Source organism: Corvus cornix, chromosome Z, assembly GCF_000738735.6.
Source record: "Corvus cornix cornix isolate S_Up_H32 chromosome Z, ASM73873v5, whole genome shotgun sequence".
NCBI lineage: Eukaryota > Metazoa > Chordata > Aves > Passeriformes > Corvidae > Corvus > Corvus cornix.
In genome coordinates this window covers 49024660-49051503 of record NC_046357.1, presented here as the reverse complement: position 1 = coordinate 49051503, position 26844 = coordinate 49024660, and the positions used below count along the sequence as shown (strand labels likewise).

Here is a 26844-nt window from a genome sequence, read left to right as displayed (position 1 = left end):
ACTAATTCTTTTAAAAAGTTCAGTTTTTAATTAAATTTCAAAACAAGCGGGTATGTTGTAGAAAATAATGCAGCATAAGCAATTTTTTTTCTAATGTAGTAGTTGAGAAGAAAACCCTTGGTCTTTGAAGTCAGTTGAAAAGTTTTCTTTTTATCTCAAGGAAAACTAATAAAAGGATAATTTATTGGTAGTATGGGGTTATGAGGCAATAAAAGTAGAATCTTGAAGAAAAATACATTTATGTTTGTCCTGAGTATCTCTTTAATATGAAAGCTTTCTAAACAAAAAGGCAGGTGTGGTTTGTGTTCTTATTTTAGAACATTTCCAGCTTTGTCTTTTTTCATAGACTTTTTCTTACAGATTATGAAAAAACGGTGAATTAACAGCGCTCACCTTTGAGTATACAAATACAAAAATTATTTGTATCTGTTCAAAAGCCTGCTACCCATGCTACCAGTTTCCCAACACGTGACATTGGGGCACATAGAGGGAAGATTTCATTTTGGTAGCAATATTTGGAAGTAAAAAGTGGACAAGGACAAAGGACCAAACATTAGAAGCAAACACATTCCTTCCTTTTTAATCAATATCTTGTTAGACTGGTGGGTTTTGCTCATTAATCTTTTGGTAAGTGAAAAATGAAACAGATTTACCATTACAGCAATGGAAAATTGCAAATTAAATTCATTCTAATGAAATTGCTTACACAGAGTGCTACTTCATCAAACACAGCTTCTGTCAAAAGAGTTTGGACTTCAGAGTACTCATTTCTTTGAGGTAATGTATTTATAGGCAAATTCTGAATCCAAAAGACCTGAAAACAAACTTTATAAATTCTTCCTCTTACACTGTCCATATTTTTAAAATCATGCAAGTTCCACAAAAAAAAGTTTTAAAAAGTATTGTGTTTTATGTTTAATAGCTTCATAGCTTCAAACAAATCCGAAACTGAACTTTGTGTGACTGCTGTGCTGCATCTAAATGTTCACTATATTATAGCTGAGTTAGGACATACAAAAAACTCAAAAAATAAAATGCCTGGAGGTTTGCAATGCATTGTTTTTAATTTCTTTGGTAACTGCTGCATATTGATTGATCTAGTAATGTACAACACAGGAAATTAGCAATTAAAGGCTTCCATGCATCCAGCATGAGATCCTACAAATCCTGTTATCCACAGGAGCAAAATTAGAAGAACAAGAGGAATCAACAAAGATAAAAAGTGCTTATTGTAAGCTGTGCAGAATTAGTCCTTTGCTGAAAAACATGAAAACTCTGTACAGATTGCACGCACAAGAGTATTTAATGTAGGATTATAACTCAATTAAGGCAACTATTTCTCTGATCCTGTAATTCTAAGGCATTTTGCAGATGGCTATGAATCCCAGGCTGTAATACAAATTTCCTTCTGTTCTCCATAATATAAACCCACATATTATGTAAAGACACACTTAATCTTCTGCCTAGGAAAATAAACTTCACAATGCAGGTCAAAAGATACACTACTGCTCTAGATGAATTTAAAATAAGGTAAATTAAATTAACATATACAACATTAAATGTGAGCATCATCCATATATGTAAATATGACATTAACAATAAAGCTTAATTGATACTCATGTTTCCTCAAGGAATTATTGACCATGGGCCAGGGCACAGGGAAGGAAGATTACCAGCCCAGCAGGAGCCATTCCGACCCTGGAACTGAACACAACATCACACACAAGGCTGTGCACACAAATTGCATGAGATTGCAACTTCAGATTCCAAGTTAGCCTGGAGATTGGTGTGCTACAGGAATAAACATGCCCTTTCTCTGTTCTAAAGTGAACAAAAGTGCATCTACACTATGATTAATCATAAGAGACTGGCTTGCTTCAGATTCATCAAAACTAATTCAGCTTTGCTGAATTTAGCGACAGATACCGGATTTATCTAGACTGGGAGAAGAGAAAAAGGTTATACAAGCTTTGCCAGCATAGCCAGACAAATTATATTGTTTATCCATGCCTAAACAAAAGGTCACTATTAGCTCAGGGTTAACTAAAACTTCTTAGCTAATCTCTGACCTAATTTTGACCTCTCTTGTTAATTGCAGAAAAGCTTTCAGTTAAAATATCGGTTAGTTGTGTTTACACATCCCCCCTCTCCACCCCTTCTGTAGTTTCTTGTCTTACCGGTCATAAATTAAAGACAAAATATCTTTTTCTAAGACTAATTAGTACCCAATTAGCTTCATGTTGTTACCTAGAGTGGAACTGACAGTAAAGACAAACATTAAGCATTTTAATCACTTAAATGCAGGAGGCATTTATGTAGCAGAAAGGATTATCAGAACCTTTATTTCACTTTATTTTTCCCTTGAGATCATAAAATATTATTTCAGAAAGTCTGTAAAAACACCCAATTCTTCTGCTTCTAGCAATTCCCAATAGAAAGAAGTACAGTTATATCACTGTTACAAGTGAAAAACTAAACACATGAAGTCTAGAGGATCTGTAATTATGTTAGTTGGCTGTAACCAGACATAATCATTTGTCTTTGCATCATACTTCTTACAGAGCAGTTTACACTGGGCTTGTTTAATTCCTTTAGTTATCATAATCATTGTATGTCAAAGTATGGGTATGATGTATTTATATCCATGAGATCTCCCCATCTGCGGAAGACTAGTTTTTGCTCAAGTAAAAGCGAAGCACCTGAGTTATAATTCCAAAAATCACTTTTCTACTTTTCTTTTTGTAAGTCAGAATTGTTCCGTTTCTCGTAAAAACATATGCACGTAATTTAAAAATTAAGTCTGAGAGAAACTAAACCCGACTGCATTGTAAAATATATGTAAATTTACAAAAAGGAGTTCTAATAATATAAGAAATAAAAATCTCAAAGTTAGAAAGAACTATCCAAGTAACATGCCTTATGTTCATCTGAACTAAGGAATACAAGGGATTACAGTCTGAAAGCCTACTGTAATTAGATACTGAAGCTAAAAAGCTCAGTAGAAATTCAACATAATTCCAACTGCTGAAGCCTTACCATTCCGTCACATTCATATTCATAATTCTTGTCTTTTTGTACTGATAAAAGCCTCCCCAAAACAAATCCTTCCAGACATACTGAGGATCATACTGACACCCAAGCGATAAGTCTAAATGATGTTCAGTTTTCTTCCTCTTCTGTACAGGAAATGAGAATGCTCTTCCATCTTCTGAAGAAAGGCACCTGGCCTACTGCATAAATGAAAAAGCTTGTCCATTACGGTTTGTCACATTCGTAGATAAACTCTTGCCTAAGAAGGGCCTAAAAGTTGTTTTATTGCAGTATAGTCAAATGTTTGGATCAAATCCAGATTCATATTCATTTGCTACCTGCAAATAAATCCCACTGTACAGCCAGTAGAGTTTTCTTATATTTTAATATTATTCACTAAAAGCTCCATTCTTCTGAGTTTGCGTTTATTCTTTGGCATGGGCTTGTCGTATAAGCCATTTTTGAGAAGATGCTCCTTGCTGTGATGGATCTGGGCACCATGCTGAAGTTGGAAAGAGCATAAAGCTTGAAGTGGATGGAGTATAGTCTGCAGAAAGATGAAGGGGTGGAGGACAAAAAAACCCCCAAGCTTTTAGTAAGTTATTTTAGAGACATCAATTATTACAGGTTTTTTTATTCAATGACTGGTTAGAAATGCTAATAAAAATACAATTTGGATGATAAATGTTGTTAAAATACAACCTTTGGAGACACAGAGGGTGCAGCTGAATAGAAGATGAAATGAACCACCGAGGAGTCATACACCCACCTACCTGCAGCCATCCCTCACTCCTTCCTTGGAACCACTCACTCCTGACTTCAGACCCAGTCACATTACTGTAAGTTATGGCTTTGACTTGACCTTAGCAATGGACTACAATCAATTACTGTGGCTCGGTCAACAAGCTGCAATAAAATAAGTCACAGTAACTAAGTAAGCTGTGCTTGCACAAAAATCCCTTGAGGCAGGGTTTTAGAAAGAGAGGAGGGACTCATGATCAAGGCAGCTGGACTGCTATCCTGGAGACTCAGCTGTGTCCATGCTTCTGCCCAGAGGTATTGTGTAGGATTAATGAAGCCACACAAACCAAATTTATCTCAAGTGGTTCCTAATTGTAGACTCTTCATTTTCTGGTTGCCTGAGTCACGGGGGCCTTGTGCAGATGTGTAAAGCAATCACATATGTAACTGCAGTCAGCAGGAGCTGAGTTCTACTAAGAAAAATATGACTCTTTAAGAGCACACAGGAAAATCAAGTGAGATACTGGGCATCAAACCAAGTGCCCATTTTTAACCTCCATGGCTCTCAACTCCAGTTCACCATCTTATATGCTGGGAATAGCACTCAGTTCAGAGAGGGTATAAAAAAATGCATGAACGTAGCTCTTGGCTATTGCAATGCTTAGAGAAAACAGTAAATTTGTCTTTGAAAAGTAGGTTGGGCCAATTCTCTGTAGTAGGGGTGAATCAGAATACAGGACTGGTAACCACAGACATTAAATAAACATTCACTGTAAGACAGATGCCCTAATGAAGGAAAAATGTGTTGTCCTAGCACAACAAAGAAAAAGGTAAATATAAAACCCCACATATACATACAAGTTTCTTGAAAACCTCTTTACATAGAATTCCAATTCCTGAGCCATATTTTCTTGTGTGCCCACATACTTTGTTCAGGTCTGGGTTTAAATCCAATTGATTTAATATTAAGGTGAGTCTAGTATCACAGAGGCAGACATATAGGTGGCATACTATGTATTATGCCAGCTGCAGGAGCAATTTTTGACTTGAGAACCTTCTTTCGTAGGCAGAGGTTGAGTACCAAAACATTAACTAGCTGATGGGAGCACCCCAGGGTGAACACTAGTATGTTGTGGGCACACGGATGAGCTTTAAATCTCTGTTCACAGACCATTCACTACTGCATTCTGGGCACACAATGGAATTGCAGACCTGGCTCTGCGGTGCAAAACTACTTGTAGGTGTTTTTCAGAGGGCTTATTAAACTCACATTACTAATGTCAGCAACAAAAGATTAAGAAGGACATTTTCTTAATGACCTCTTCCATCACGGACTAGGGGGATAGCAACTTAACAGAAAGGCTAATGTCCAATTAGTATTCTTTGACCTCGGATAAACTTAACCTCAAGAACTATTAAGTCCCAAATTCCTCCAGTGACATGTAAGAGTTGTGAGCTGGCTGGTAGGCAGACATAACCCAGTGGGTTACATTCCATGGCTGAGGAGTGCAGGATATCAGGGAACCTGGCTTTAAAAAGCATTTAATCTTCAAGATAGCTGTGAGGGAGTATTCAGATCATCTCTGCTGTCTAGTTTTTGCAGAAAACAATTTATTCCTTTCCACTCACTAACATACTCAATCGTCTGTCACAAAATGAATCAGGTTTTTGACAGTCAAAGATCACTTTGTTGTGTTCATTTTCGGAGCACAACATGAAAGAGTCACAGTAATCTGAACATGCTAGAGTTAATAAATGAAAAATGGTTTCCATTGGTGCATTCTTGTTTCAGTTTGCTATGCAACAAAAATGTTACAAATGTCATTAAGATTTTAACTGTCAAATTTTACATTAATAGCTAATTACTTTCACTGCTCCTCTACCATTCATAGAAGAAAAAACTCAGGTATTTAAATTTACATACCTCTTGTATACTCTTATTTTTTTCCATGATAGAAAGAGCAACAGCCGCACATTCAAGAGTAGACAGACAGGTGTTTGTTGGTTGTGTACGAATTACATATTGACTTGAAATACTGGGTTTTAACTGCACCTGAAAAACAGCAAACTCAAGTAAAATAAACAGGTCAGGATAGTAAACAAGATACTGATTCTCTACACCAACCAAAACACATCCCCTTTCCCTCTGTGTTCACTTGTCTTCTTTCCTTTTTCCTCTTTTGTCTACCAGTAACCCATGATATGCTACTATTAAGTGTAATACACGAGTCATCACCACAAACAAAAACTCCACATTTGTTACTGTACAAAAACGCAGAGGAAATACAATTTTTTGTTGGAGAAAGACTGAGTGAAATTTTAGCAACTGATTTCAGTTGTAATAAATATGCCATAACAAAAATAAAATTATTCACTTATGCTTGTTTTATTGCACACTCTAACCACGCACACAATCCCATACAAGGTACAATGGCCATATAGTCATTAGCACTATACACCTTGGCAAAATATTATTTGTCGAAGTTCTGAATGTAAGACTTCTAGAAACTGTATTTATTCATACAATGTACTAGGGCATTGATTAGAACTATTTGCTTAACAAAATAACGTCTGAAAATGATTTAGTGCCTCTGCCTCAAGTGATAAACAATTCATACTATCTTCCAAATTAAAGGTTTTTAAGAAAAAGAAATTTAATTCAACCACCAGCTCCAAAAGCCTTTACCAAGTTTATAAACAGTGGTTGAAACAACACAGAATTTACACGACTAGACTGTGTGTGAAAATTCAGATATTGTTTCTTTATTCCTAAGATTTCCATCTCCACATGTATCTAAAACATAATTTGCAAAACAAGTAATGTTTTAGCAACACTGCCAGTATTCTTAACCAAAAATTCTCAGTTCCTTTTCCAAAAACATTGTAGTGCAGTACAAAAAACCCAGATGAATTCTTATAAAGGAGCAAGTTACTTTTCTCTTTTTTTTAAACTCATCCCATCAATTGTCTTTTATTTTTCTTCTTGAAAAAATTAGTGATTCCCATGGCCAAAATATTGCTACCCTTTTGCTTGCCAGAAGTCTTTCACCATTAGTCACTTTATTCAATACTTTCCTCCTTCACTTTTCTCATTTTTCCTTTTATTTGTAATATTTCATTTTCTTTCATTTCTCTTACATGCAATCACCCATTCTTTAAAGTTCAAGGTATCTCATTCATAAAAGGAAAACTCCAGACTGCTGAAGAGACATAACTGAATAAGATGAAATTCCACTGCCTTACCTATCCCAATTTAATGGAAATTAAAAATAATAAAATAAAAATAAGGCAGCAAGAAAAGAGGAAAGGCATTCTGAGAAGGATAAGCAAGTAAGCTATAAAAGCTTAATTTACTCAAATATAGGAAAAGACAGAAAAATTAAGCCTTTCTCAACTACCTTCTTCAATTCGGTATTGAAAAACCAGAAGAGAATAAAATTATTTAGGAGACAAAATGTAGGATTTGGACATCAGTGTATGTAATGAAAAGAAAAAGAAAATTAGTATTTTCATTTGTTACTCCTCAACGTTTTCTTTGGTTTTATGCTTTTTCCCCTGTGACCATGTACAGATCTTCATCACAACAGAGTAGGAAGCCTAGTTAGTTGAAGTATGCAGAAATCTATGCTGGAAGAAGCTTATAGTCCCTACTTAGAAACTCCTAGATAGGTATCAAAAACCAGGGTAAACTCTGTTCATCACTTCTCCAGCACGTGTCCTGAACAGCAAAGCAGACATATATCCACACTTTTTCTCAACAGCTGACAGCTACATTCTTCATGAAGTATCTCTCCAGAGGCTGAAGCCACCTGATGGAGTACTTGCAGGCCCACTGGCTTCCCCCTCCTTGGACAGTGCCTTAAGGCTGTTTTTTGAAGGAGCTGGGAATAGTTCTGTCTGCTGGTTTCTATACTTCATTCCTTGGGCCCCATGCTGAAAAACATTTAAGATAATCAACATTCCAGAGGAAAAAAACTTATTAATGGTTGCAAGACAACTTATATAAGGAAAAGGGGCCTGCACTCTGCCACACAACCGTGGAGCAAAACATCTGTAACTGCAGCTCTCGAAACAACTGACAATGCACAAAAGGGCAACTTTCTAGCACTAATAGCAACAGCAGCTGCAACAGAGTTTCTTCTTTCCTGAGAAGAAAAAGGATGGAAACAAGTGGCCCCCATCCATTTTTCTGAGAAATTACATATTCCCTGGGATAAGATTAAAATACCATAGAGAGTGGTGGAGATCAGAGGAAGAATACCTGATCAGGACAACTGCCTGCTACAGTTTGTCTCTTAGGCTTCTTTCAGTCTGCATTTTACCCTACTCTTTAAAGTAGTAGAGAATCTAAATAAATGATCCCTAGTCACCTGAAATACAGTCAGGGTAGTCTTTGTCTACTGCAGATTGGACAGACTCACCAAAGTTCCCATCTGAAACTAGGTACATTTACTGAACCAATGAAACACACAATACCAACTCAGAGCATAAACTGAATGCTGAAACAAAGCTGAAACAATACAGAAACCAAAACAAATTAGTATAGTTAATAAATATTTCAGACATGGGAAGAATATCTTCTGGGAAAAAATGCCTAGATATGTGAAATATTTACTTGTCCTCAGACTTGATTGGGTAGGAAGATGACTTCTGTCATTTTTCACCATGAGGTCTAGACTTGCATTGCCTTTTTTGCTGTTAATAATTTCAGACAGTGCATTGCAACAGTCTCATCCAAGTTTCTCCATCACCTATGTGGATTGATTCTTTATCTGTTATCTGCGTGTCTCAAATCCAGCTGAACAAGTTTAATTCAGACTTACAGAAATGTTCCTTCACAGCTAACTTAAACAAAACCATATTGTCTACCTCTTACACTAGACTTCAAAATCTTGGAATGAGTATACACAAATACCCTGTTTAAGTACATTTCAAAACAATTATGATATTTTAGAAGCACTTCTCCAAAAAATGATAGATACCACAATACAACAATTTACTTGTTTGTTTTTGCTTCAAAGTAATTTTCAAATCATATGCACACTTCGGAATAATATCAGTTTCTGACAAAATACAGAAACGACAAGTCGAAAAAACAGCAGCCAGTTTAATACCACTCACCAAAACAAGAAAGAAGATGGAAACTATCTCAACCAACTCAAACTAGAGAGGAATTTAGATAAACTGAATGCAATTACTTACCGGAATTTACTTAGGACACTGAAATTAGAGTATCTATTCTCTGTAAGTGAGAAGGAGTTTGGGGACTTAGTTTCCAAGCCATCAGAAGGATGAAGCAAAACATAAAGTTTCATTTCTATCTGTAACTCAAGACTGCTGTTTCAAAAGCCTGAATTTCAGCAATTCTCACAAACTGTTACACTAACTGGATAAACACTGGCTTATCTGCCAAGGCACCATTCCCTTAGCAAATGGTACAGCCTTTGAGCATTTACAAAGGATTTGAACCACAGTAAAAACTGTGACCCTTCATTGTTTCTTGGGGCACAGTTTTTCTTCCTGAGCCTTCCTTGGACATGCTCCAGGCAAGTGAAGACCCAGCAGATCTTGTTCAGCTGTTCAAAATTGATGAGAGGAAAAGTGTTGCCTTGATGGGGTCAAAGACCTACTGTTTGAAACTTTAAAAATTTAAGTCAGCAAAGACAGGAAACTGATTTCTGCTATTATTTTAAATAATAGAACTGGACCTCTAGCAGAAAGCTCTAAGTGCTTTCCTCAGTCCTCTCCTTAGTATCAATAGCCTTCTACTTTTTTTTGCCAATTTCTTCATTATTACTCTTACTAGCTTTACTCTCCAAACAGAACCTAGGATTATGCAAAATTATACTTGGAAAACAACGCATCAACAAGAACTCAAAGAAGTTAGTACACCTGTCTCACAGGGCACACTAAACAATTCTTCCCTGTTCTCTTTTCTGCAATAAGACTACAGGAACCTCAATACAGGCACAGGCACAATATATTTTTCTGCAGCTTCTATGAAAAATCTAGTACTTAAGATCTATTCCTCTTTATGTTGATAGTATCTTTTGAAAATTTGAATGTCAGTTTGGGAACTTTTCAAGAATGAAGAAAGAAAGTACCATCTGTCCTCCTGCTTAATATAAGTACTAGTTACTGTTCATATGTTCCATTTCATTAATAAATACATTTCAGAAAAAAAATTAGCCATTTTCTTAAACTAACTCAAAAGGCACAGAAAAATCTCAGAAAGAGTACAACCACATCCTGCTATCTTGCCCATCCTTATAGAAACTAAGAAAAAATTGCTGTTAAGGTGCTGGGGAGTAAGAACATTCTCTGGAAGCTACTGCAGAGACAACCTCAGACAGACGATGGGTACAGGCATGGGAAGATCTTTCACTCAATATCCAGTTTGCACAAGCACCTTTTACCTGTAAGCCAAAACAGCTTTCTGTATCTTATAGAAATTTCATGCAGTTAAGTAAAATTATCTTTGTGCCAAAGAAGACAGGCTGAGTAAATTTAGACTCAGCATGCTACTGAAATTTAAATCAAGAATATAAATAAGTTATTTTGTTCAAAACCTGGCTTTAATTTAAAGTGACATCTTAAGAGTACTCTCTTTCTAAAATACTGGAGGGAATAACTGCCATGCAACTGTCACAAATGGACAGCCTGGAAAAGTAGATAGCTGTCACAAAACCCTCTGTCCACAAGGGCATGAGTTCAAAGACTTTGATGACTGGAAGAAGGGAAACATAAACTCAATTTTTAAAAAAGTGGAAAGCAGAAGATCTCGCCATCTACACAGCAGTCTCATCTCTGTGCCAGGAAAGATTATGAAGCAGATTCTCCTGGAAACCATACTGAGTTACATGGAACACAAAGAGGTGATTGGAAAGAGCCAGCATGGCTTTACAGAGGGGAAGTCATGCCTGGTGACCTTCTGTGACGAGCTACAGCACTGGTGTATAAGAGCAGAGCAATTAACATTGTCTACCTGTACTTATGCAAAGCTTTGGACACTGTTTCACATGATATCCTTGCCTCTAAATTGCAGAGACACAGATTTGATGGATGGACCACTTGGAGAATAAACAACTGGCTGGATGGCTGTGTGGAAAGAGTTGTGGTCAACAGCTCCTGGTCCACATGGTGACCAGTGGTGTCCCTCGGGGTCGGTACTGGGGCCGATACAGTTCAACACCTTTGTCGGTGACAGGGACAGTGGCATCGAGAGCACCCTCAGCAAGCTCCCTGATGATGCCAGCCTGTGTGGGGCAGGTGACATGCTGGAGGGAAGGGATGTCAGCCAGATGGACCGTGGACAGGCTTGAAAAGTGGGACTGTGTGAACATCAAGAAGTTCAACAAAGTACAAGTGCAAGGTCCTACACCTGGGTGATGGCAATCCCAGACAGCTTGGGTGGAGAAGTGATTGAGAGCAGCCCTGTGGGGAAAGGCTTGGGGGTGATGGTTGGTGGAAGACTCAACATGGGCCAGCAGTGTGTGCTCACAGCCCAGAAAGCCAAACATGTCCTGAGCTGCACCCAAAGCAGCGTGGGCAGCAGGGCGAGGGAGGGGATTCTGCCCCTCTGCTCTGCTCTGCTCTGGTGAGACCCCATCTGCTGTGTCCAGTTCTGGTGTTCCCAGCATAAGGAGGACATGGAACTGTTGGAGAAAGTCCAGAGGAGGGACATGAAGTCAAGAAAGGGACTGAAGCACATCCCCTACGAAGCCAGGCTGAGAGAGTTGGGGCTGTTCAGCCTGGAGAAGGGAAGGCTGCATGGAGACCTCATGGCAACCTTGCAGTATCTGCAGGGGCCTGCAGGGAAGCTGGAGGGACTCTTGATCAGGAACTGGAGCGACAGGGTAAGGCGTAATGGGTACAAACTGAAAGAGGGGAAACCTAGTTTAGGTATTAGGAAGAAATTTTTACTGTGATAGTGGGGAGATACTGGAACAGAGAGATATTGAACAGGGTGAGATACTGGTCAGGGAGGTTATGGATGCCCCAAGCCTGGAGCCTCAAGGCCAGTCTGGATAAGGCCTTCAGATACCTCGCCTAGTGGGAGGTAACCCCGCCCTTGACAGGGCAGGTTTAAGGTCCCTTCAAACCCTTAGCATTCTATGATTCTACGTCTTTTGATTGAATCTTTAGGCATATGCATGTAAAATGGTGAAATAAGTCCAAGGTTATATTGTGACTTTCAGGTAAACTTGAAGTAATCTGTTCAATTTCTAGGAAATTACAACGTATTTAGCACACTGTCTTCAACAATTTCCCATTACCTTTTCTCATTAAGTATCTCATAAAGCCTTTTTCTCATGCCATTCACAGTGTCAGGTTAGACTCCAGAGTCTTATCACTACAATCAGCCTCAGGACATCTCACTGCTGCTGTGGTGGAAACTGTGGTAAATATATAATATTCTGTCTGTGAAAGAAAAATGTAATCGCTTCTGCTGCACAGTTGCTGTGTGCAGATTCTCCCGACACAGACTCCTTCCAACCTTTGCAGCAGAATGTGAATTCAGAGTTACCATTCAGATTAGCTCTTTTGCAGGTCAAAACCAGAAGCCCTCTTACACTCTTACAAAAACACATCTTCGTAAGAATGGTGCCCAGATTTTCTTTCATCAGGTATGTTGTTCATGTATGAAAATACATTAAACCACTATGTGCTTTCAAGAATGCCCCTTGGTTCTGGAACCAAAACAATTTAAGAACCGTATTTCGTTGCTGTGGGCTACTATGTGATAAACGGTTCAGAAGGAATCCAGGAGAGCTACTCACTGAACGAGTAAATGCTCATAATCTGAATATAATCCTACACAATGTCTCTTTGTTCCATGGCTATGTCAACCCACAACTATTTTTAAAAACATCACTTCTGGTATCCCATTATGTTTCTTTTCCACATAAACAAGCTCAAAATAAAATAAGTATCCTGTAATTTGGCATATAGAAAAATATTTGAGAATGCCGTGAGTACATTCTGGGAAAATATAGATTTTACTGTTGCCAGATATTCTGACCTTTCTTTTAAAACATCTTTTCAATGTGGATAATCTAGATTGTACAGAGTACTTCTCTACTGTGTTCATTGCTTTCACTCTTAGACGTAAGTGGTTGACAAGAAAATAAATTGCAAAAGGAATGTGTTCTTCACAGACAGAAACTCTTACATCACATTCCTACAGAATTAAAAAACAAAAACAAGAACAAAAGCAAAAAAACCAAAACAAAGCAAAAGAAAAGAAGAAATTTGAGAAACAAAAACCCCTCAAACACACATATATGCACTTTATCCACGCCACCCCTGCCAGACTGAGTTTTTAGAGTGCTCCTGAAGTGCTTCAGCCAAATTTGTTGGGCTGGCCATGGAAGCACTGAACATAAAAAGGAAATATTGCCTTTAAAAAACAAATCAGAGTAAATGCAAAGCTTTTATTATCACACATGGTTACATCACATTTTCTACATGTAAAAAATTGTGGTAAGTGAACCAGGATAGAAAAAAACCCCACTGTAAACAAAAAACATTACTAATAGTATAATTTATCTGGAGAAGACAAGTTTCTTACATAGCAAGCTTCCCACTTTGTAATTTATCTTGTGATAGACTGCAGAATTTGATACATAAACATGAAACTTCCATTTATTAAATAGTTGAAAGAATTTCAAGCTGAATACATATTAAAGTTAAAAAATAGCAAAAAAATAGATACCTCACTTTTCAAAATATATCTGTAATCTAATCTATATGTCTAGATTTATATGTCTAGGTTGATCATATTTACATATGATTATGTACAAAGTTAAGGGAAAATTCAGGTTCAAAAGCACAATTTTTCTTGCAGGAAAACCTCGTAATTCAAACTACTACCATGTATGCAGATTGTTTTGAGAAAGTCCAGCAACTACCTAATCATTCCTTAGGCTACATACTTCTCTCTTTAATGCACTATCAAATTAAACGTCTAAAGAAAAACACAGAAGAGTTGTCAGTCACCTCCTTAGCACATAATTTCTTCTATAGAACTATTTACAACAGGGCCTTTTTTTTCTGCTTATGCAACAACTTCTGAAGTGCGTTTACCAGGGATGCCAAATTACAGTTTTTGTAAGAATTCAAATTTTTGGCATCTCCTCAAGGATGCTAAGAGAATTCAACAGTTTAGTACTTGCCGCTTCTTGCAAAATCAAATTAAATTGTCTTCTCTTTTGATTGTTAAATAGGATAGCAGAAACACCTGCAAAATTCAGCGTTTTAGAAATAACACCAAAGTAAACAATGTTTTTGAAAGTTACTTCAGATGATTACGTCCATCTGCATACTTTGAATCCTTTAATACAGAATCATGGAATGTTAAGGGTTGGAAGGGACCTTAAAGTAAGCTCATGTAGTCCCAGATGCCGCTGCAATGGGAAATGACACCTCCCACTACACCAGGTTGCTCAAGGATTTATACAATCTGGCCTTGAACACTCCAGGGCTGAGGCATCCATAACCTTCCTGGGCAACCTGTTCCAGGGTATCACCACTGTCACAGTAAAAATTTCTTCCTAATATCTAACCTAAATTTCTCCTCTTTCAGTTTGTACCCATTACGCCTTACCCTGTCGCTCCAGTTCCTGATCAAGAGTCCCTCCAGCTTCCCTGCAGGCCCCTGCAGATACTGCAAGGTTGCCATGAGGTCTCCATGCAACCTTCCCTTCTCCAGGCTGAACAGCCCCAACTCTCTCAGCCTGGCTTTGTAGGGGATGTGCTTCAGTCCCTTTCTTGACTTCATGTCCCTCCTCTGGACTTTCTCCAACAGTTCCATGTCCTCCTTATGTTGGGGACACCAGAACTGGACACAGCAGATGGGGTCTCACCAGAGCAGAGCAGAGCAGAGGGGCAGAATCCCCTCCCTCGCCCTGCTGCCCACGCTGCTTTGGGTGCAGCTCAGGACATGTTTGGCTTTCTGGGCTGTGAGCACACACTGCTGGCCCATGTTGAGTCTTCCACCAACCATCACCCCCAAGCCTTTCCCCACAGGGCTGCTCTCAATCACTTCTCCGCCCAAGCTGTCTGGGATTGCCATCACCCAGGTGTAGGACCTTGCACTTGTACTTTGTTGAACTTCTTGATGTTCACACAGTCCCACTTTTCAAGCCTGTCCACGGTCCATCTGGCTGACATCCCTTCCCTCCAGCATGTCACCTGCCCCACACAGGCTGGCATCATCAGGGAGCTTGCTGAGGGTGCTCTCGATGCCACTGTCCCTGTCACCGACAAAGGTGTTGAACTGTATCGGCCCCAGTACCGACCCCGAGGGACATGTATAATCCCCTTTGTTTCTTGTATGAATATTTACAAGCACAAGAAGCAAAAAACAAACAAACAAACAATCAGGAGACCTTACAAGAAAGCAAAAATCCTTAAAGAAATCAAAATAGATTGGTCTTCAGTTAAAACAGAGAACTGAAATAAAGTCCAAGAGCAGACAAGTTGTAGTTCTAACCTAAAAGTAACAGTTCTAACTCTTGTTAAAGAACACAGCATGAGGCAGATCCAAATGTCCAAAATCCTAAGAGCCAACAGACAGTACGACTGTAAGAAAAGGAAAATCCTCAAAGATAAGATATTACAGAAGATAGGACTGTCCTAGGAATATCTGGACTATGTATTCTGCACAAATAATTGAAATACCATCTGGTTACGGTCTCAGTTTCTGAAATTGCATGATTTTACCAATGACTAAGGAAAGAAATAATTTTATACTGCCATTAAGTTATGCAAAAATAATTATATTTAAGTGCAAGTCCTATAGGCTAACCTGGCACTTCATAAAATGACTATGCATTTCCAGTTAATTTCCATGCACTGTATTTTTTTTGTATTTAGAGAAGAAAAAATATAGAAGTTCTTTCTGGCAATATCTCTCTTGCTCTGCTTACATTTAAAAAATTAATGTCAGCCAACAGTTCAATATTTTATGCAGCACTATTAATAATTAATAAAACAGGCAAGTGCTGCAAGTAAATTCAGTGAGTGAGCAGAGTATGAATGTAGAGAATGGGGTCATGAAACGAAGGAAGAAAAATTAATTACGCGTATTGTCACAGCCATTTAACTATAATTACCTGCAAATATGAGAAAATTGAAAAGGAAAATTAAATACCTCAGTGCCAAAATGTAGCATCAATGCAATGACAGTGTTCATTGGAACCTACTAATTATTTTTGCTTTGTGTGATTTCTTGTTTTCTTACTGTATGTGAATAGCAGTAGGCACTTCCTCGGACAGGGGAAAAGCAGTGGAAGAAGCTCCTGAGAATAATTTTGGCAAGGGCACAAGGAAACATGAAAACAAAGACTAAAAGGATAAGAAAGTCTTCAATTAATCTACCTATTCGAAAGCAAATTCCATCAAAATGAAACATATTTCTAGTTTACTTTTTATAAAATGTTCATATCCCACGAGAACATCAGCATGGGTACAATGGTACAATATTTGCAACTGCTCCTGGATTGTTCTAGCAGCTGGATATTCAGATGTTTGTCAAAGGGTTTGACAACAATTATGAGAGAAACGGAAAAAAAGTAAAAGCAAAGCTCCTGCCCAAAAGTAAAGAAGTACACACTTCTGACATCTGGCAAATCATCTCACCCCTTTCAGTCACAAAGAAAATGTCACAGTATTGAGAGGTAATAAATACATACTTATGACCAGAAAAATGTCAGTGACCAAATGACCAATGTCATTCAAATTAACCCAAACATCAGAAGGAAAGAATGCTGTTGATTGTTCAGCATCCTATCTCAACTGTGCCTGCAATCTTGACCCAAAATAATTCACAGTTCTCTCCCTCTGATTGCAGTCTTCTCAAACAGCAGTTTCTGCCAGTCCTAGCATAAAATATTTTGTTGTCTAGAGTTTGAAATTTTTTTTTAATGTTTTGGTTATAATAAGAAAGCACCTAAAAACTGAACACATCAAACATTTCACAACATGTTAACACCTGTCATAATTATGTTTATCTTACAAGTCATCATACACAAAATAGGTTATGAGCTACTTACTTAATAAAAACAAGTTTTCTTGCTACACCAAGAACTGCACAACTGGAAAAAAACCCCAAATATAATGCACAGACAAATGCTTACTGTCAAGGCTTACAGAGACTCCTTCACTCTAAGGATAACTGGGCTGTCCTGTGGGATTATTAGTAAAATCATCAGTGTCATACACAGATAGGTAAGAAATGTGTTTAGAACGAGTCAGTGAAAATGCAGCACTTTTCTTCCATGAGTATGGATGGATGGTTGAATGCATGCCTTCTAGAACCAGCCTTACTACCATTTTCCCTGCTGCAACCATTATGGCTGGCCTTTGTTGCCTTGGGTTCTGATTTGTCCCCTGCCTACCTGCCCTCTTTATTCATGACCAGACTTCTTTTCCTTGCAGAATTAAACTGGGCATTGTTCATTTATTTAGGTTCTATGGCAAAATTTAGTATTGAATCTCTCTCATGCAAATTGTAAACTGTAATAAAAGCAGTGAGGGGAAAGCATAAAGATAAAAGGGAACTGTAAAAAAATTCATTTACTACTTGGCACTATTTATTACTTTGCCCTTATAAAACCACTTGCCAAAGTCTCATATTCGTGGAGATGAAAAAGAGTATTTTTCTCTGCATCTCCTGAGCTCATTAAATAGGAGATGTTATAAAAATTAATTCAGAGAGCAATCAGAATAAGAGTCAACTAAGATACAGCCAGATGACAACAGTGACTCTTGTTATTTTGCCTTTTCTTCTGTTCTGGGTGTTTTCTGTGTGAAGATGAACGAATGGTTTTTATATTTCTACTTTTACATTAATTGTAATCCGCTCTCAAGGTATTCAGACAGTTGGCTATACAACATGAACTGTATTACACTTGTGTCTGTGAGCACTAACTACATTAGGAGGAAGCTTTATCTGAACGGCAGATTACACTTTAGAGTAACTGCTTGCCCCAGCAATTAATTTCATCTGATTTTTAAACATGCTTTCAGAACAAAGTCCTACTCCTTCTTTAATCCTCTAGGCTTGAAAATGGCAAAATCCCAAATAAAGTCTTATTATCTGAACATACCAAAGGACTAGATCACAAACCTCACTTTTTGTTAAAAAGCACAATATAACTGTTCATTCCTCAAACCATTACAGTTTCTCCAACAATTCATTCATTACTTTATCTATCATTAACAGAAAAATAAAAAAACTGAATTCAGCATTTGCGTAGCTATGCACGGTGCCAATTTTGTATTGATAGCTCTGGTATTGCTGCAAGTTGAATTGCCCACAGAAGACCCTATAGCCAACTACAGTTCAGTGTTCTACACATTTTGACACTTTTGCATTGTATCACACCTGCCATACAGTTTGCTTTAAATGAGGTGGCATTTTATGACTTTCTGTCTAGCACTTAGTCCTTCAGGGGAAGCCCATAGGACTCTCCTACCTAGCAACTCCTGTAGCACTACTTGAATTGAAAAGCAAGTGGACCCCTAGAGGAACGGGGTTTTTTAATTTTTTCTTTTCTTTTAAACAAAAAGTGTGGCAAGAGTGGTTTGTACGTTGCTTTCCATACTCCATGAGCAGGTTCTTTCTCTCTTAGTGCTCAATGAGGTCCTGAGAATACTTTGCATGTCCCTTCACTGATTCCCACAGAAGAGGGTTAAGAATGCTCTCCCAAAGAATCTCTATGATGACAGTGTTTCAAGCAAGCTGCTTGATAAGACTTACTCTCAAGTATCCCATACCATCTGTGAACCTATGCTCACCCAGCAGAGGCCACACAGAAACCACAAACACAATCCAGTAAGTGCTACTCACTTTGCACAGCATGAAGTTTTGACATGAGCAACAAGGTAAATTGGCAAAGAATTCTTAAAGCAGATGTTGATGTGACTGACTTTGGCGAGAGATCAAAACTCTGGAATCTCAGAGAGCAGTTTGTGTTGACAACTGCTCAGGCATATTACAAGATGGTCAGTGAACAATTGAAAAGAAACAGGAATGCCTAAGTGTTTCATAAATATTTAATCACACTATCTTCCAAACTGTAACAGATTTGGGCGACATTTCTTAGAAGCTGAAAATAAGAACAGCTCCCCCTGCCTGACAAAGTGCTGAAGTCCTCTTCCATTGACTGGAGTTCTAGACAGCATATAACCTTGACATTTCAAATTTATAGGGCCTTCTCAGAAGACAGCACATCAACTATGAAGTGGCAGCCGTGCTTTTAATTAACCAGTTTACGAGGTCAAAGACCACAGTTTCTTGTCATCTGTAACACCTTTTGTACACTTTTATTTTGTATTGAAGACAATGAAGTATTTTGAGGGGCTTTTTTGGAGTACTATGGTATTTTAATTTAACAGTAAGTGTTCTTAAAAACCTGATTATATTGTTTGCAAATAGAAGTACGTTTAGCAGACTGTACCCATCCTATGCACAGAGTGAGAATGTCACAAAAAGGTCAGACAGAAGGGAGTAAATAAACTCAGCAGGAATGACCCTTTGACAAATGCAGTGCTGAGTAAGAACATTTGTGTGGTACCTTGAAACTTTGCCGTTTATTGCCACAAACAAGTTCATAAATCACCCTGAAGGTCTTCCCTCAAAACCATTATGTTTACCTTTAATAGGCTGCAAATGTACAATCTATTTTAACAGCTTCATGATGATACATTTTACCACAGGATTCCTAAGATCTCATATAAATATGAGAAAACAGCTTTAAAAAATGTTAAAGAAAGAAAGAATATAATAGCATTTACCTCACTGACTAGCAGATCACATTTTCTAGTTCATTCCAAGCCCATCAAACTGTGTAACAAAGAACACCTAAATTCAATTGGAAAAACAATGGAAACTGAATTTAAAAAAAATTAAGCTACTCTGAGAAAAATCTGGCTAGGATACCTGAGCTGAAAGCCCATCACACACAGGAAGACATAAAAACCTCAGGGTTTTTTATTTATTTATTTTCATAGAATTATAGAATATTTTAATCCGAAGGGACGTTTTAAGGATCATTTATTCCACCCTCCCTCCATTTGGCCTTGTTGAATCTCACGAGGTGTCCATATGTCCACTTCTTGAGCTTGTCCAGGTCCCCCTAAATGACATCCCATCCTTCAGGAATGTCATCCCACCACTCAGCTTGGTGTCATCTGCATATTTGCTGTGGGTGCACTTGACCCCTTTGTCTGTGTCATTACTGAAGACATTAAATAACACTGCTCCCAGTATAGACCACTGAGGACACCACTTGCCACTGATCCCCATTGGAACACTGACCACTACGCTCTGGATATGACAGTCCACACACGTCCTCATCCATCAAACAGTCTACCTATCAAATCCATCTCTCTCCAAGTTAGAGAAGAGGATGTTGTGGGCGACCCTGTCAAAAGCTCCACAGGAATCCAGATAGATGACACCTGCAGCCCTTTCCTTGTCCACTGGCATAGTCCCTCCATTGTAAAAGGGATTGGAACTAGGCAATTTTTAAGGTCCCTTCCAACCCGAACCATCCTATGCTTCCTCAATTTTCAAGACAGATTTTTGTATACACTACAGAAGACCATGAACTAATCACCACAGCAGTAAAAAGCAGGTAAGGTGAACTGCAATGAACTCTGGTACAAATAAATGCTGGAGAAGGGATCCAGGAGACTGGCCTGATTGTTCGCTGGAACATTTTGGGCACATGTGTGGGGAAAAGGGGAGGTCAGGCCTTGCCTTTGGTGAGGCAATGCCCTGCCCTGCCCACCCACCCCAGGCCTGTATCCCAGCTCTGCACTGGCTGTCAATTCCTGGCACTCCAGAGGCAATACTCCACACCTGCCCCTGGAGCCCCAATCTTGCCCCGGAGTGGCTAGAGGAGTGGAAGTCCCACCTGTGGAAAGGGCCAGGAAAGCCAAAGCGTAGTTTAGCCAGGGCATGAGGCAAGCACAGGTCTTGACACTATTTCCGGTTGGACGTTCTATCAGCTGAACACCGCTGGAACCAGGAGTGGTAGTTATGTTTGTTCTTTTCTAAAGCTTTTCTTTCTCTCTTTCTTCTTCTAATTTCCTTTTCTTGGAGTTTCAAGAGACTTAAAATGGGATGGGCTTGGAGCCTGCTAAGTTGAATGGGGTACCAAGTTAATGTTTTGTGAAGTGTTTTATATTGATTGTGTACTGCTTTAAACTTTTGCCAGAGTTCTCTGGTTTTCTGAAGTTGCCATTAAAGCTTTTTTTGTTGTTTGACCTCTTGAGGATGTCTTGTCAGTATTTCTCCCTTGTGTCTAACTCCAAGTACACGAAAAAGTGTGAGCCCTTCTAAGAGGTTTGTGAAACCTTTTTTGGGGGGCTTTACAGGTATTATTTTACATGTCATGGAAGTAAGTCTACAAAGACTGCATGTTAAGAGTCTTGTATAAAGTTAATCTATCATCGTATTTGATTACTACTACTAAACAGGTCAACAAATTGGAATCTCTGTTCCAATTAACAGTTAAAAAGAATTTCTGTACTGGACGAACAAATAGTTTTTCAATTTGTATTACTACAAGAATTGTTCAAGGTGTATTTGGTGCAAAGATTTCAAAGCAGAAAAAATCTCATCATCAATGGTATTGCCTAGGTGCATGACAATTTAACAACTCCAGATCTGGTTCAGGATCTGAAATATTGTCTTCCGTGTAAGTCCAAAACACACACAGATAACGTAGGTAGATGCCTGAGCTCCCTTCTAGTTGTTTGTGAATTTTTGTGCAGTTTTTTTAATAGGAGGCCTCTGCACCTGAAAGGGACAGCAGGTATACATACAAGCAAGCAGATGTGCATCTAGCTCTTGGGCACTGAATTGAGGTTTTCATCAAATTTGTTATAATAATCCCAAAATCTCATTGCTGACAAGTGCCCAGTTAAGAGCTTTAAAAAAAAAAAAAGGGGGGGGGCTTACATGTTTTCATTAACAGTGAATATCCTGTGCTGTGTTAATGTCCTGTTACTGAACTTCACACTTCCTATACAACTCTCCACAGATTTGTCACTACCGCTTTAAATAACTTAATGTCATAACAACATTTTGTCACTTAATTAGTGTACCTTCAGTATTGCTTCAGACTATGCTGAACAACATGCATCCACCGCAGGCTCCACTAACAACTTCTCTACAAACCGTAAAAGACAGAATTTCTTCTTATGACACATAGTTTTATTGAGGGTATTTGGTGAGGGACCTGCAAAAAGTGACCTCTGCACACTGCTTCAGTCAGATGGCTTCTGAAGAAGCCATGAAGCAGGTGGGTAAACAGCTCCAGTAAACTTGAGAGATATGTCATCTGTTTTCAACAGCTGCACTGAGCTAGACCAATACTGCATATATATCCCTGATCTCCTCATCCTATTCTTAATCCGATTTTCCACTAAGTTATATTTGGTACAGGTATTACTGCAGTCTACCTAGGCTTGTGAAAGGATAAGCAGAAACACAGCCAATAATATGCAGTACTCAAGCAATAACCAGAGACTGTGGTAATCTTAGACTGTGATGTTCAGACTTCCTGAGTCTTCACTGTTGACTGGGTGAGAAGGCAATGACATGACTGTCCTCAGAAAACTGACAATTCTTGAGCTGAACGTAAATTTTGTGGCCAAAAGATCATTCTGGATACTTCATCATTATTTCAAGAACTTCCTTTGCATCAAGTGTCCTGGAAGTTTAGAGCATTCGAGGAATGACTTTTCCTCCTTAGAAAATGATGCAAGACCTTCTATACACGTCATGCAGTCTAACACACAGGAGATTAGCACCTTTTCTGAGATAGGTGAACAGATCAAAAAAATTAGAATTACAATTTTAAATTACATGGCCATCACTAAAAATGCTCATATAGAAAGCTTTGCTTTGCATCAGTTGAAATAATTTCTGACTATTAAAGGTTGTTTTTCTACAAGGGTTACTGCATATAGACACTCTCAATACTGAAAAAAAACTCTAGCCTCCAAACCTCTAAATGTTCACTAAAATGACAGTAGAGACAGTGTTTGTCAAAACCTCTGAATAACAATCAAAGTCTGTACACATACATTCTTGCAGTTTCTGGGTGGTTCTGCCATACATTCTCAATATGGTATTTGGAACTCTGAATTCTCTTGCAGGAGCAGAAATATACAAATTATTTTCAACTGTTAGAACAGCAGTTACAGTGAGTCAGATTTACTGATGATTCCCTGATCTCAGAACTACCTCTTATTTTTCAAAAGCTCATGCAAGACTGCAGACAGATCTCTTAAAATGTTTAAAAGTGACTCCAAGACAGCCCAAAGGTTACAAAATAAATTCCACCTCAGGGATGGAAGGGTGAGAAGGGATAGAGGAAGAGCAAGAGACATCACAAGCATAATCTTAAATTGGATATCAAAATATCAACCTGCTTGAGAACCAGTGCTTGACAATACAAGCATTCATTCACAAATGCTCACTACTAGTCTAGCAGGTTTAAGCATACAGTGCAAAGCTGTACAAAAAACAGTAATGCTCAAAGGTTAAAAATTTGTTTTAAGAAACCAGATTTCAGCTGATGATACCAATTTTCATGTAACAAAGAAAGTATAAGGAAAAAAGAATAGATGTGTCAGAAATTGTGAAGGCATTATGGGAAAAGAAAATGAGGTATTGAATATATGAATAACAGCAATGCTGTGATGAATGGATAAACAGGATGATTTGCTGGTACAATGCTGCTGACATTATTACGCCCATTAAGCAGCAGAAGAGTGCATCAACAAATTAAGAGTCACAGTGAATATAAAGCTTTCCCCAACCTCAGACTGACCCCACTCATGCACCATTCAGACTAACAGTAAGTTAAGGCAGAAACAAGAAGTTAAACAATCTGTGCAAATGACAACAGTAAAACTGGAACACTAACTTCATGAAAATATTATATAGTCTTCTGAGATATTTACAAAGTATTTTGTCACTACAACATGTCAAGGCATTACATTATTAGGTATAAATGTTATGCATGACAGCACAGGAAGAAAAAGTAAAAGAATTATTAACAGTGAACTACACTTTATGCCCCATTCCTGACTACCTAAAAGCGAATTTTTCTTGACTGTTAGCTAGACTGATGGTCATGCCTAAGCTTAAAATTAGAGGGAAATACAGTTCTCACACACCATTCTACATTCACTTACAACTATTTATTAGTACCTGAATATCAGAATATGAATTCTTCTCCCTACCCACCAAAATTCTCAAAATAAAATGTGATGACACAAAAGTGGTGAGAGCTGCTCCAGAACCCAGGCAGGGACAGTCCCCTTGGCATCAGCATGGCATGGTGCAGCTCCCAGTGCCACTGCTGCTCAGTCTCGCCTCACACACTGGTATGTATTGTTCTTGACCCAAAGCTCCTATCCTCTGAGAAAGGAGCACATGGGGCACCAGAAAAAATGGGATCCAAGAGGTGCAAAAGTTCTGCTGAGCCCCAAATCAGAGCCAGTGTGCCCTGAAGGGTGCTGAGCCACCCCCAGGGCTGAGTCACTGCCAGCAGGGCAGACAAGGCAATGGGAGGACTCTACAGTCTCCCTCCCCAAAGGGTGAGCCAGACGAGATGACAGGTGAGCAAGGACAAATGTGTGCTTGCAGGACTCACTGACATGGCCTCACACAGAAAGCAGCACAGTACCCCTGGGACAAACACAGGATCTTGGGGGTCCAGGGTGGGGGGCAAACACATACAGCAAACAAGGGGTTTAAAGCGTTCATCTAAAAGATGACCAATCTCCCCTCCAGTGGGCACAGGGCTCAGTGCAAAGCCCATCAAAGCCTCAGAACAATCACATGCTTCCTCATGTCCCACCACATTCAGCCCTGGAAACCAGCTTTGCCACAATGGCATAGCAAGAGAACCCCAAACCACCCCAAGAGTGGGGCAGGACGAGGCTGCCCCACGAGGCAGGGACCCTGCTGTCCTCATCTGGCTGTACCTTGGGCAGCCACAAGACCAGGAAGACGGCAAAAATAATAAGAAAGAAATAAACCACACTATCCAGAAAGTGCCTGTAAACTTTCTCTCTATTTCCCATTTCCCATCCCCTCCAAAAAAGGACCAAGAATGCTAACAATCAACTGTGTAGCACTCTCCAATATTTTTAAGGGATGAATATTTATTTTCCACAGTTACCCAGCATAAGCATGATGACCTAAAGATTTTCACTGGGTCATTAAAAAAGGAAAACAATATCAGGTGATAGAAATAATTCATTCAGGTTTGGGATAGCAGATTCCTGGATTTACAACAGTGGCCCAGCAATACTTATCCATGAATAAAAATTACTTCTGTATTACCTACTTCTGATAAAACAGTAAGCACTTGGGATAGATTGTCTACTTTTTATATATGTGTTTGTCATTAGGTTAACTTTTTTAATTCTTATTTGGTGCTGAAGGAGTAGAAGGCCAAAAGTGGGGAGTTTAGCCATCTCTTCCCACTACGCTGGGCTGATCTCCTCATAAACAGAAGCAGCTTCACCCACAGTGGTCTGTGATTGCTTCATACAATACACCACCACATGAACTGGGCCAACCAGCTAGTTCTTCTCTCAAACTAATTGCATCAATTACCTCCTCCAAGGTAACTGATTACCTTCTTTGTATCCCCTGTGCAACAGCAGCTGTTGAAAGATAGCCTGCAGTGTGCAACCTCTTTCTCAGTCGTGGCTATGCAAAACATCCTGGGATAATGTGCTTCTCCAGACAGTGCCAGTTCATAGAGTACCATATGTAATCAATGTAATCATATTAAAGACTATTAAAGTCCTAGGAGGAGTAGCTGAGGGAGCTGGAGGTGTTTAGCCTACAGAAGAGGCAGCTCAGGGGAGACCTTATCACTCTCTACAACTCCCTGAAAGGATATTGTAGCCAGCTGGGCTCTGTCACTTCACCCAAGCAATTAAAAATATGACAAGAGGACACAGTCTTAAGCTGTCCTTGGGGAGGTTTAGGCTGAACATTAGGAGGAATTTCTTCACAGAAAGGGTGATTGGGCATTGAAATGGGCTGCTCAGGAGGTACTGGAGTCACCATCCCTGAAGGTGTTTAAGAAAAAACTGAATGTGGTGCTTGGTGTCAGTACCACCAAGTTGACAAGGGGGTGTTCTGTCATAGGTTGGACTCAATGACCTCAAAAGTCTTTTCCAATCTAGTTGATTCTGTGATTCTGTAAAGTCATCTTAAGTGCCTCATAAGTTTTTGCTATAAAGTTCATCCAAGCTCATGCTTTGTAATTTATGAAAAAATTCCACACAATAAGAATGATTATGGATCAAAGACATAAATTTACATCTTTCTGATAAAGTTAAATATGTTAGATTCATAAATATATTTCCTCTGTGGCTTTCTGGAAGAGCACAATTTAAATTTCTTTTAACATTTTTTTCAAAGAAAAATGCTCTGCTGACTGAGCTGTTAATTAAAAGAGCTTTTATTGAAGATCTCAGGATTTTAATACTAATTTATAACAACACCAAAGTTTATTAAAATATCCCACAAAATCTTGAAAATCATTCAACATAGCAGTTTGTATTACCCTAAATCAGCAAAGCTCTAAAGTAATACAATTAAACATTTATTCCAATGCCTCCAATCTATGGTGTCTTTGTAGTACATCTTGCAATTTTGAATCGCTAACCTCTTCATTACTAAAAAACTCTTTTCTACCTCCAGAATATTGATTAAAAGCTCGAATCACCATTTATTGAATAATTTTAGTTTCTTTTTATATTACAGATAATGCCCATAGGAATCACATCTTCTTCTCCTTTAACATTCCATCTATTTAGCTGTTGTCATATTCTACCTCATTCTCTCTCTGGGGCCTTCTTGAATTTCAAATATAGTGATATTCTACTCACTTTCTTCTCACAAAATTGCAGTATCAACCCAAAGTTTCAAGACATGACCAGCAAATACTCTTTTCAAATAGAGAACCATTTAGAGAGTATTTAAATATGAACTATGATGCAAAAAACAAGAAGTAATACAGA

General features: G+C 38.5%; 1 protein-coding gene across 1 annotated transcript in view; it reads right to left on the bottom strand.

Moving 5' to 3' along the window:
* Positions 1-1035: 1035 nt before the first annotated feature.
* The window catches only part of DTWD2 (DTW domain containing 2), a 71396-nt gene continuing 45587 nt past the window's right edge, over positions 1036-26844 (bottom strand). The window contains exons 5-6 of the mRNA XM_039567575.1: positions 5696-5824; positions 1036-3577 (exon numbers count right to left, since the gene is read on the bottom strand). Of these exons, the coding sequence (XP_039423509.1) occupies positions 3407-3577; positions 5696-5824 (300 nt within the window). The 3' untranslated portion in view covers positions 1036-3406. The remainder of the gene's footprint in view (positions 3578-5695; positions 5825-26844) is intronic.